This window comes from Hemiscyllium ocellatum, chromosome 28 (assembly GCF_020745735.1).
Source record: "Hemiscyllium ocellatum isolate sHemOce1 chromosome 28, sHemOce1.pat.X.cur, whole genome shotgun sequence".
NCBI classification, from domain to species: Eukaryota; Metazoa; Chordata; class Chondrichthyes; order Orectolobiformes; family Hemiscylliidae; genus Hemiscyllium; species Hemiscyllium ocellatum.
Genome location: NC_083428.1, coordinates 38,632,567 through 38,644,961, shown reverse-complemented (window position 1 = coordinate 38,644,961; position 12,395 = coordinate 38,632,567). Strand labels below are relative to the sequence as shown.

At 44.8% G+C, this 12,395-nt stretch overlaps 1 protein-coding gene across 1 annotated transcript in view; it reads right to left on the bottom strand.

Moving 5' to 3' along the window:
- LOC132828968 (receptor-type tyrosine-protein phosphatase delta-like) overlaps window positions 1-12,395 on the bottom strand; it is a 481,828-nt gene that overhangs the window by 208,844 nt on the left and 260,589 nt on the right. Inside the window, exons 6-7 of the mRNA XM_060846203.1 lie at window positions 11,980-11,988; window positions 2,671-2,688 (exon numbers count right to left, since the gene is read on the bottom strand). Coding sequence (XP_060702186.1) covers window positions 2,671-2,688; window positions 11,980-11,988 — 27 coding nt within the window. The remainder of the gene's footprint in view (window positions 1-2,670; window positions 2,689-11,979; window positions 11,989-12,395) is intronic.

Here is a 12,395-nt window from a genome sequence, read left to right as displayed (position 1 = left end):
ACTGTTTCAGATTGTGTTTCGTACACTCCAACCAGGTGGAACATTTGCCTGGGATCAGCATTTAAAATAACTCATTTGGGGTGGGGTGGGGGGAGTGGAAAGTAATACTTTGGCATTTACAAAGCTAAACAGAAATAATTTTCCAAGACCTGTTAGAGGTGTTAGTTTCTTTCTCTCAGTAACAAAGTCCTCTCATTTCTGATTCAAAGTCCAACCCTTCACATGGTCACACTCCCTCCTACACCCCCACCCTCCCAACTCCAACTTCAGGCCCTGGCCCCAAGCACATATTTCCTGTCAAACTGCTTTATTGCATTGGGCTACCCTCACATGATTTATTTCTATAATCATCACTTTAAAGGGCATCTTATAGCTGGGAAAAACACATCTGAGGTCATAGGATTCTTCCCTTAATAGGGACTGGGTCTTGAGTCACTGGTCTCCAAGTTTGAAACAGTGGAACTCATTATTCAGACAAAGCTCAGACGTGGAAAAATAGAACACAAAGCATCTTTCTAAAGTTTCTTTGTGAGGAACTTCCTGGATTCTCCCCTCCAGTTTTCATCCCTTCTCTTCTCTAAGCGATGCTAAATTGCTGGATTGTCACTGATCCAAACAGCCCTTCATCATGACTCTTCAACAATGTAGTGGCTTCACTGTCAAGACCACTCTGTCATCGCCTGGTCCCAAACTTCTGGTCAGCCCCATCAGCAGAACCCAGGTTTACCTCTCCTTTCCTCAGGACATTACAATGAACTGTAGTGCCAACTGACAGAAGCCAGGCCTCAACCCCAAAGTAGCTCCTGTTCCTTTTCTCAGTTGAGATGAGTGAGTCTGGACTCTTGAGTGCATGATAAATCTTGGGTGTAAACTACAGTTCCAATACATTGTGGTTCAACATTAGTGCCGTGGTTTGTTATCTTCTCATTTGAGAATCTCAGGCATCTGTCAGAGGACAGTTCACAGCATCTGCTGTCATGTGAAATTTACAAATGTCAATGGTTGACAAAGAAGAAATGGAAAAAGGTGGCACCCAATGCAGGCCATCAGCTTTTGACTGTACACTGGCAGAAAACACTTTCCTAATTAAGCTCTTCCAAGTGTTACCCCATAGGAATGATATTGAGAACACAGTTAACAGACTACACTGTCTTTTGGGAATAATGTGAACTTTGGAATAGAACATGGATGTTGTTCCCTGTAGGAGAGAGCTTACATCCTCATCAAACAGTTCAAGCTCTAGGTCAAGGTGATAAAGTTGTGTCGGAGGTTAAAATTTGTCTTTCTTGTATGGTGGCAGAGGTCATGAAGGAAGACTGCATGTGCCAATGTGAAACAGAAACATCAGGTTGGCCAGTATCTAGCGAGTTTCATTAATCTTAGGAAATGCAACAATACCTTCCCACCACTGAAGTAGTTATTCGTCCTTTCTCTGTGGCTCCTGCTTTTGACTACCCCGATAGGTGATAAATTGTATTGTTACAGAGGAGCAAGATATTCCCTGCTGCTTCATCATGGCTGACCTTTTTATTTTGGATACAAGGGGAGCAACATGGCTGAACTCAATGGTTCCTGGCCCACCTTCAGAAAACAGCTCACCTTCCAGCAATGCTGGTGATGACCAGCCCAAGGATGGAAAACCAGGCTGAGGTTTCACATTCCCCAGCCCAGAAGTGAAGTGTAATGCCTCAATGATTGCTGCCCTGGGCTGAATTCAGCACAAATGTCAGGGCAACTGCTACATAGGGGATTTAGAGGGGAATCCTTGACATGTCCATTTAGGCAGTGAAACAGACAGGGGTGATTTCTATAGTCAGTTTCCTTATCAGTAATGCAACAGTGAAATTAGAGCAAAAGGTTGGATATGCAGGCATCAAGAACACAGTAACATACATATCTAATATTGAAATCATCTACGAGATGTGGGTTATTGACATTACAAATTCTGTCTTCTTGTTAATTTACAAAGCATAAACCTTCACATCACTGGATTTAGAAAAAAAAACATTTAAAAGACCACATGAAAAACACACTTTTTATAAATCTTGTTGGTTACACAAATCATTTTGGCAACGGCACTCTTAATCTACCGGTGTTTGAGAGCCACTTGGATATGAAGCCGCACAGAGCCTGGAAGCATTTTCCTTGGATTACGGGTCATCTCGTCTTCCATGACGGGTTCTCTACAATTTTAATCATTGAAACTGCTGCCAAAAAAATGTCCCTTGAGCTGGTTCTGTGGAGGCCAAGGGCACCGTGGAGAGGGCCCTCAATGTAATTGTGTCACACAGCAAGGTCCTCCAAAACAAACACTCCATCCAATGACACAGCTTAAAAATTAAAGAGAGAGAAGCTTTCTGGGCGATGGGGGTTGGGCGACACTGAGAGACAAATATGGAGCTGTGACTGACTTAATGACACACAAAGCTACGATATGCTTTCAGTTAAAGCATATCAAAAAGAGAGAAATCTTGCTCAATTTAATATAAGTTTAAAAAACACAAGGAACAGACTGCGACAAAATACCAGACGTAAATTAAAAGAAAATTGTTATTTTCTGTTTAAACAGAAAATGAAAAGATCTGAAAGAAAATGAAAAGGATAAATAATCAAAACGGAAAAGAAACTCAAAATAAAAGGTGAAAGTTCACCGACTTCCATCATTCTTACCTCGAATCGGAGTACCACCTGCGAGGATAATATGAATGCAAATAAGATTAAAAAGAAGAGCTGTTAGTTGAAGAAGACAGGCCGCGGGCTTTTTTTTTGCAGCAGAAGCAGATTTTAGAAGATAAGTTTTCAGACGTATAAACACTTCACTCTTTTTAAACTGCTGGTGGACCTCCAGTTAAAGGAAGACTGCCTCAACAAGGCAGGTGCCACATCTGAGGGGAACGCAGAGCTTCCCGTTTCCATAGCAACATGGAAGCTCCAAAGCCCGGACCGCAGTCGGATAGTGGTTCATGGCAAGATGGTTGTCGCCTGGGTGTTTTGTGGGCGAGTGCTACAGTGGGCAAGGTGGCACTACTGGCTGGTGGGTTTCACAGGAAGTGCTCAGGAGCTCCAGGATCTGGAACCAGGTCAAAACTAAAAATGCTAAAATTCCCCTCTCCCTTTTTATTTGCTTAAACATTTTAACTCATTTGTCTGACAGGCTCACTTGTTCTGGTGCTTCCTCTGTGAACTGACGTGTTTTCATCTTGTTTATTCTTTCATGGGTATCAGACCAGTATTTACTGCCCATCCTTAATTCCTCTTGGGAAAGGGGTGATGAGCTGACGTCTTGAAATGAGGATGTCTAACGGAGTCTCCTCTCCTGTTTGGCAAAGTGGTGATGCAGCAAGAGGTGGTCAGGGTCACAGTTGGGGTGGGGGGCAGAGATAACAAAGCACGTTGGCTGCTTTTATTTTTATTCACCCATGGGACATGGATGTCACTGTCACTCCAGCATTTATTACTTGCTCCTAATTGCCCAGAAGGCAGTTTGAGAGTCAACCACATTGCTGTGGATCTGGAGTCACATTTATGCTCGACCAGGTAAAGATGACAGTTTCCTTCCCTAAAGGACATTAGTGAAAAGATGGGTTTTTCCCAACACAGGATTCACAGTCATCATTAAACTGTTAGTTCCAGTTTTTTTTTAGGAGGAACTTAAATTCCACCATCTGCCAGTGTTGGATTTGAATCTGGGTCCCCAGAGCATTACCAGGATTAATAGTCTAGTCACAATACCACTAGGTCATCACTTCCCCGCCTCTCACACTGGAGGTATCAAATATGGGTTATCAATCTTTCAGGAATGGCCTGGAGCTCCAGGAGCTGAAGGATGGATCCCCAAGATACTCCTGAGTGCAATCATGGAAAAAAAAATCATGCAAATACATGAAGAAAATCTAAGTAATTATTAGCTGTGAAAATATTGATGCTGGCAGGGGTTGGAGTGAGGAAAAGTTGTTTGATCCAAAGTCAAGAATCGTCAATTAGATGATGCAGATCTTTTTTGCTTTGTATTGCCTTGGAAGGGCAAAGAGATTGGCCATTTTGGAGAAACCAATGGAGACAATGTCATGGGTGCTCAGAGGAAGATGTTCATGCCTTAAAATCTCCAGCACCACATTCAATCAGAGCCATCAACCCTAAGATCCAGTCAGGAATCCAAGTTCTTATTGACTTGGATCCTATCCTGTTTTGGAGAGCTCTCTGCATTCTCGAACACAGCCCTACTGCACTGGGAGTCTGCACTCCAGGGGCAGAAGAACGGTCCGTCAATTAAACATTGACTTTGCAGTCCCAACTTTGCTATCTGTGATTAACATGAGCTAGTGTTCTGCTCGGAAAGTTTCAAAAATAATTTTGTTGAAATTTTCAACAGTTGGGCCTCAGTAAAAACACAGCAGGTTCACTCCAAAGTGAAATTGAATCAGATGAGTACCCCAAGACTTTGATTTTTCCTGGAGCAGTCTCCCATAGATGCATCTTATATCTCACGGGAGAGGACACTTCAGCTCAAACTGCATCACTCCTCAACCAGGTCTGATGGGAATGTGTGATAAGATCAAGGGTCAGGGTGACAAGTATGTGAATTAAATGCCAGGAATATCCAAGCTATAAGGGAAGGGGAGTATGACTAACTGGACACTTTTAAAAAACAAGTTCTGACAGAGGGATGATGGGCTTAATGACAGAGACTATGATTGAAATGCAGGTAATTCTGACACTGCACCTGCATTACTCCCAGAAGTTTAACTTCCAGGGGTCACCTTTATGTATATTCAGCTAATGTAATCAGGGTGCTGTCTCTCTCCTCACCACGGCTCCCATCATCGTACGATCACAAACAGATACCATGCAAGACTATCCGATTAGGCGAATCCGGTTGGATATTCAAATTATTTTGCAGAAGTCACAACATTTTATTTGACTCCTCTTTGACAGCGTGGCACAATCTTCCTTTAAAAGGTGGCAGGTCCCCTGGCTACCAGCGAAGTGGCACAATTTCAGGCAACATTTTACCACATTCTTAAAATCCGGCACATCCAAATGCTTGGTGTCTTGGATTCTGAGTTCCAATGGGGACCTGGAATTTGGTTGCTCAGCAGCCTTTTTGAAAGGTGGATGGGTCTCTGCACACACATTGGAATACACCTTCTACAGCAAACAGATCCCACTGTCTATGGATTTGGTCACCAGCTTCCCATTTCTTTCTAGATTGGGCAAAAGGATTCTCCGCTGTTGGGAACCAAGATTAGCAGGGATCTCAGATCTCCAGGCACCTTCGCCATGGGGGAGCGGGGAGGGGATGGAGAAAGTTCACAAAAAACCCTTCTTGAAAATGACTACCCCACCGCCACTTCGCAGGTCAACTTTGGAACATAGTCCCAAAAATGGCAATCAGGTCATGAGTTATTGGACAACTGAGGGTTCCAAACTGTAATGTAGAGGAAGGTCCACTGCATCACTGAATTTCCCAAAGAAGAGTTGCCAACATCAGCTATACAGTTTTCACTCACAACCTTGCACCCACCTCAATGAGTCTTTAGACTCCAAGACCATATTTCTCACTGGAAGGTGACTACAGGGAATTCTAATCTGAGTTAGAGGATGTTTAAGATCTAATTTCCATACATGTTCCTTCTTCACAAGGACAGCTTTTACACAATTTCTCTGTTTAAAATGCAGCTTAGGAAGTTTTCTTAAGTTGGGGATGTCAACACTGGGGCACAGTGCAAGTTGCCTTTTCAGGAACCTCAGTATGAGCACTAAGTAATTCAATGTCAGGTGCTGCACAGTCGAGTGCAGAGTAGAGCTCCCTCTCTACTGCTCCAACATCTTGCTCCAGCCCCAGCCTCAGAGATGAATCCACTACTGTACCAAGGTGTTGTGTTCCTTTCCCTCTCTGGGTGGCTTTCTTTTTTTCTGCAAGTTTGGGTACGGTGATTTAGTTCAAGTAGTCCACCTGAACTAACCCTTACCAATCAGTAAATCTGGCCCTAAAGGGTAACGTTTTCACTCAAAGGGTGGTGTGTGTATGAAACAAGCAGCCAGACGAAATGGAGGCTGGTACAATTACAGCATTTAAAAGGCATCTGGATGGGTATATAAATAGAAAGGGTATAGAGGGATATGGGCACAAATGCTGGTAAATGGGACTGGATTAATTCAGGATATCTAGTTGGCATGGATGAGTTGGACTGAAGGGTCTGTTTCCATGCTGTTCATTGCTATAATTCTATAGGCAGTTATAGCGAATGGGTCATTTGACATTAAAGGCATCACCACAGACCTAAATTTGATCCTCTCCAAAGACCCACAAATACTATCTAAAGGCAACTATTTTTTGACTCTGAGCAAGAATGCCAATTAAACACCAAGTAAGGTGATGTGGCACAGAGTTCACCAAGAACAGATTTGGGGATTTGGGTACATTTTAAATTTACTGAGTAAACTCTTGTGAGCCATGGCGCGTATTACCAATAGGTTACCACAGAACGATACCAACTGGAAGAGGTCTGGGCCAACCATCAAATACAGTAGATTATATTCTACACTAACATCACTTCCCACCAGCTCAGGAAAGGGACACAACAACACCCAACTTCAACATCAAAACGAAATAAAAGTCAAATAAAAGATATAGATAAAAGGGAAACCATCCCTTTCCAAAAGTGTCGGATTCAGGTTGCTACCAATTTCAGAATGTGCCAAACTGCAGCCTGAAACTGTGTTGAGCTTCTAAAGGGAGTGGGGGTGTTAATTGATGAAGGTTATTAGGTAACAGTTACAGTTAATAAAGCAGGTTGTTAGGTATTAGGAGAGCACCTGAATGTGTGATGGTGTGGGCACTGGGAGCTAATGATTAATTAAAGAGGAAGGAGAGGTTGGGGAGGAAAGGGCAGTTAGAATGTACCTTTGAGAGTGTTCCAATGTTTAGGATCTAACAGAAGCTTTTGCACACTGGAAAGAGTTTCACATCCACTGCAAAAGTAGGTCCTGAATGAAAATAACTGGCTGCCGTGTCTCTGACTCCAGGATCAACCAATCCTACTTGTCTGTTTGTGAAGGAGTGCTGAGTATTTCCATCACTCTCAGTTCTGACCATTTCTACAAAAACCTTGTGTCTTCCCCCCTCCTCCCCACACGAGCTGCTGCCCTGAATGGGTGCAGGATATTTCAGGGAGGTTGTTAGAATGGAAGATTAAATGGGTGGAGTGGGGTCAGGGCAGGAAGAAAGGAGGAAAATGTGTTAGGTGTGGTCACTGTGTTAAGGAGAGCGCCAAGTGAGGGGCAGTGGATTCGGGTGGTTATATCTCAGGAAGAGAGATTGAAATGTGAGAAATTAACACCCAGGGGCAGGAAGACAGAGGAAGAAAGGGAGGGTGAAGGAAGGAGATAAGTTAAATTCTCTTCTATGATGCAGATGTGAAGAATGACACATTATTTTAAACTTTGTGGTTCAAACAGGGGCTTCATCGTTGGCGATCCCTCCACAGGACATTTTGGTTGCTTCATTAGATGGAGACCCACAGTCAAAATAAAAGAGACTCAATTCATGCTGATGCTCAGAGGCTCTGCTGCTTCAATTATTAGTTCTTGGCCATCGCAGGGAACCAACTCTTGATCTCGGATCGAGCAGAATTCCTTGAAGACTTCCTTTTTCTGACATTACTGGGGACATCCTTGTTATTTAAAACTCCAAATGTATTGAAAGAAAACTCACTGGTAAAGGCCCAAAGTACACTTTTCCAATTAGGGTGACCAAAAGTCATTGTTTTCCAAAGGCGATCCTCAGCTAAAGTACAGGACTGTATCCTCGGACAAATAGTGTCCCCTGAAGAGAGATGGATCTCATTTCCAGGTTGACCTCCTGGATTTAAATCAGGGCCTACATGGTCCTCGAGCAGCCCCGTGGTTGGTGGGAGAGGTCAGCCATCTTGTGTTTTCAGCCAGCTGAAGGTGTGCCCTCACTCAGGGGATATCGTATTTATACGCAAACCGCACCCTGGGCCCTGCAGGGTCACTCCAATCCTTCCATTAATCCCTGCCGGTCTACATGTACTTCCCACGGCGGATTCAGTAGACAAGGGAACAATTAATGGCGGAGCGTCTGGTTGTAAAACAATGGCCGAAGCAGGATGTGAGGAATGTTCCAGGAATTGGCTTGCAGCACAGTCCACAACCCGGCTCAAGTGAGTGTTTGGCTTTGTACAGATGCCCCAGCGCCCCCACCCTGGGCAGTATCCCAGCCTGTTCGCCCCCCGCCCCCCTCCGCCCACGGGCTGTTCTACCTCCTCCCCACTACCAGTTATGGTGCAGTCCGGGCGCTGAGCGAACTCAACGGAAACCGGCTAGAGTTGAAGCCAGTGGGGACAGCTGGAACAATGCAGGCCCGAGGGATGTGTCATTTCAGAGAAGGCTCACATCCCTAACATTACAGTTACAGACAAAATGTAAACAAAAATAAATCTGACCTGCTTGAGACAATAAAATCAAGATAGTGGAGGTGTTGTGTCTGTATGTGATGTTTTGGGGCGTTGTGCGATGTTGGGGGGGAGGGACACAGTGAGGTGGGGAGACTGAGTGGGGTTTGGGGGAGAGTGAGAGGGGGAGAATGTGGGTGGGGGAGAATGTGGGGGGATGAGTGTTGCGGGGCAGATTAGAGGAGAGTGAGGGTAAGAGTGGGAGGGAAGAGTTGGGGGGTGAGAGTGAGGGGGAAGAGTGAGGGGACACAGTGGGAGGAATGACTGTGGGGGAGAATAGGGGTAGAATGGAGGGGAGTGGGGGAGGGGGAAGAGTAAAGGGGCAAGAGTGAGGGGGTGAGGGAAGAGAATGGGGGGAGACTGTCAGGGTGGGATTGGAAGGGGAATGGGGGAGGGGGAAAGTTGGGGCAGAGAGTAAGGGGGTATGGAAACAGTGTGGGGAGTAGAGTTAGAGGATGTGGGGAGAGTGAGGGGGTGAGATTGAGGGGTGAGCATGGGAAAAATGAGTAGGGATGGTTGGAGATTGGGGGTGTAGTGTGAAGGATGAGAGTGAGGGGAGGAGAGTGAGGAGGGGATGGGGGTTAGTTGGTGGGTAGAGTGAGGATGGTTGGAGAGAGTGGGCATTGGGGGAAGAGTGACTGGGGGTATTTTGGAGTGTGTGTGGAGAGTGTTGGGCTGTGAGGGTAAGAGAATGTTGGGAGTGTTTTGGGGTGTGGTTTGGGTGGGTGAGGGGAAGAGACTAAAGGGGGTGTTTTCCGTGGTGTGGGAGTTGGGGGAGAGAGTGATGGTCTGGTGGAGGATGTGGGATTTGGGGGAGAGACTCATGGAGGTGGTTTTGCGAGGTGAAAGTGGGGGATAGAGCGATGGAGATGTTTTGAGTGGTGTGGGAGTGAGGGAAGATTGATGGGGGTGTTTTGGGGGAGGGGTAGAGTGATGGGGGTGTTTTGGGGGAGGGGTAGAGTGATGGGGGTGTTTTAGGGTGTTTTGGTGTGTGCGGGGCTGGAGAGTGATGGGGGTGTTTTGGTCGGGGATAGGGGAGAGTGATGGAGGTATTTTGGTGGGGGTGTGGGGAGACTGATGGGTATGTTATGGGGTTGGGAGGGGAAGAGTGATGGGAATAATTTGGGGTCTGTGGGACAAGGTGATGGGTGTATTTTGGGGAAGTGGGGGAGAGTGGTGGGGGATTTTTGGTGGGGGGAGGGAGGAGAATGATAGGGTGTTTTGGTGTGGGGAGGCATGAGAGTGATGGGGATGTTTTGATTGGGGAATAGAGGAGAGTGATGGAGGTGTTTTGAGGGGTGTGGAAATGGGAGGAGATTGATGAGGGTGTTTTGGTGAGGTTGTGGGGGAGAGTGATGGGGGTGTTTTGGTGGAGGGTGTGGGGCTGAGTGATGGGGGTGTTTTGGCGGAGGGTGTGGGGAAGAGAAATGGGGGTGTTTTGGTGGAGGGTGTGGGGAGAGAGATATGGATGTTTTGGTGGAGGGTGTGGGGGAGAGTGATGGGGGTGTTTTGGTGGAGGGTGTGGGGGAGAGTGATGGGGTGTTTTGGTGGAGGGTATGGGGAAGAGTGATGGGGTGTTTTGGTGGAGGGTGTGGGGGAGAGTAATGGGGGTGTTTTGGTGGACGGTGTGTGGAAGAGTGATGGGGGTATTTTGGTGTGGACGAGAGTGGAGGAGAGTGACGGGAAGTAGGGGAGTGATGGGGTCTGGGAGTAGTGATGGTGGGGCTGGTGCGCTTTTGCGGGGGGAGGTTGAGTGGGGTGGAGGTATTTTGGGAGTCTGTGTGTGGGGGGTGTGTGGCGGTGAGGTTTATTTTGGGGGACAGGTGAGAGGTGGCGTTTTGGGACTTGGTGTGGTGTGGGTTTTGGGGAAACATTGGTGACCTGTGCAATACCCCCAATAAATCCTAGGAGGGCCATGACTGTGCACTGGAGACTCAGCCGTTTGTAAGATGGCTCCATGATCAGGATCACACAGGAAATCCTATTCATCCATTTCCTCCTGGTGTGACAGGGAGCTCAACTACACCAGTACAGTGATCACAATAATCCCCTCAAAAATGCTGATATAGAATTTTTCAATGGAACGCATGACCAACATACTAATTTTAATATATTATAGTTATTAAAAGCATTGATGGATACATTTCACTTAATTTAAATGCTATCCCTCTGGCTGATCAGTGATTAATGAAAATTGTGAAGTGTGGAGTTCTTACAGATGAATACTTGGTGTAGCATGTTGACTTGCTCTCTTATAATATATTAAAACAGTGACTTTGCTTCAAAAGTACTTCATTGTTTCTAAAGTATGTATAAATAATTCATAGAAATATCAAGAAGCAAGGTTTGGGAAGTACAGCTCAAGGAGCTCATAGGAATCATTCAGTTAATTTGATGAGCTTTTAAAAGGGAATGATATCTCCCAGGTTTGGGCTCCTATCCACTCTCCGTTCCATTCCTTCTTTCCTCAAATTGAGACGCCTCCTCTACTGAAGGTAAGGTATGATTGTGTGGGCATCAGAGGGAGGCTTGAGCCTAAGATGCCATTCTTCTTGTCTGACCCTTGACACTCTAGGCCCAGTTAAGCAATCATTTGACATAACTGCAAACCAGTTTAAAATAGTAGCCATTGCAAAGGTAAAGCTCAAGATTTCATCAGGTTGTAGTTTTGTATAGAAATCAGAGCTGAGTGTGAATGCACATAGACCCGATGGGGAAAGAGGAGAGAACGCAGTTCCATTAGCTTCTTGCATCATTGAATTTGCTCTGGAGACTGGCTGCCTTGTATTCCATTTTCCAATGCGAGTCAGTGGATAACCATCAAAAGTAGGATGATGCCTGTTTCTTCCCATTCAGGGTTTGGAGGTACAAAGACCAACTGTACTGATGCATTTTCACCACCTCATCGCAAAGACCCACAATTGCACATCTCAACATTAACCTCACCATCCCAACAGTAGACGTAACAAGGTAAGCTGTCTCTGGACAGACTGGCTCAAACCTTGGTCCATCTTGCTGTGTATTAGATCCTTGTCAGGCATTCTGGGTGTTTACTTACTTGAGAAAAACAATTTAAAACTCTGTTTATGGCAACTTAAATAAACAAAATGGTGCCAAAACGCGAAGAGCAATTTAGATAAGTTGTTTCAGGTTGATAAGCATGGTTGATCCTAAGCCAAGACATGACCACATTAAGGAGTCGTATCCATATGGGTTAGATGTGGAACTCCGAAAGACTAGAATGGATGCAGAAAACTGGAATAGTTCAGAAGGGAAGAGCATGAAGAATTCTGAAGGAATTGTGGGTAACATCTGTTGCTAGGTTATGGGCAGGGTTGTCTGATGGGGATTAAAGCAACAACAGTCTTGAGTAGGTCAGTTGGGTAGGACCAGCGGGTTGTTTTTTTAAACAGTTAGTAAAATGCAGGCATGCATTTTAAGCTTGTTGTGACATTAGTTTGGAGAGGGTTTTGTGAATTAGGCTTCGAGGCCAAATACTTACCAAAGGATTCTTTATGATTAAGAAACAGAAAGAAAGAAAACATTATAGAAGACATTATTCAGCTACATTGTCATTGTTATGTAACATTAAGACTTAAATGTTTTACTTAGGATTAAACACATTAGAAAACGAGGTTAATTCAATTCATTGTTATCTTATTTAAATTAATATTAGTATTTATTTGTTAATATAAAGAGCAACATACAATCACAAAGTAACAAGGAGAGGGTGATTGCTAAAGTCAACTTTCAAAACCATGGCAATAAAGATTTTTGAACCATTTGGGGCGATCAATCTTGTGAGGAGTACAGATCAGTGTAGCTCACTGAAGTATGTGTGGTTTAGATGAACATTATTAAGTTAGTTCCTTTTTTAAAATATGATTTATTTTAAACTTAGCATACAAGTTAAAGAAT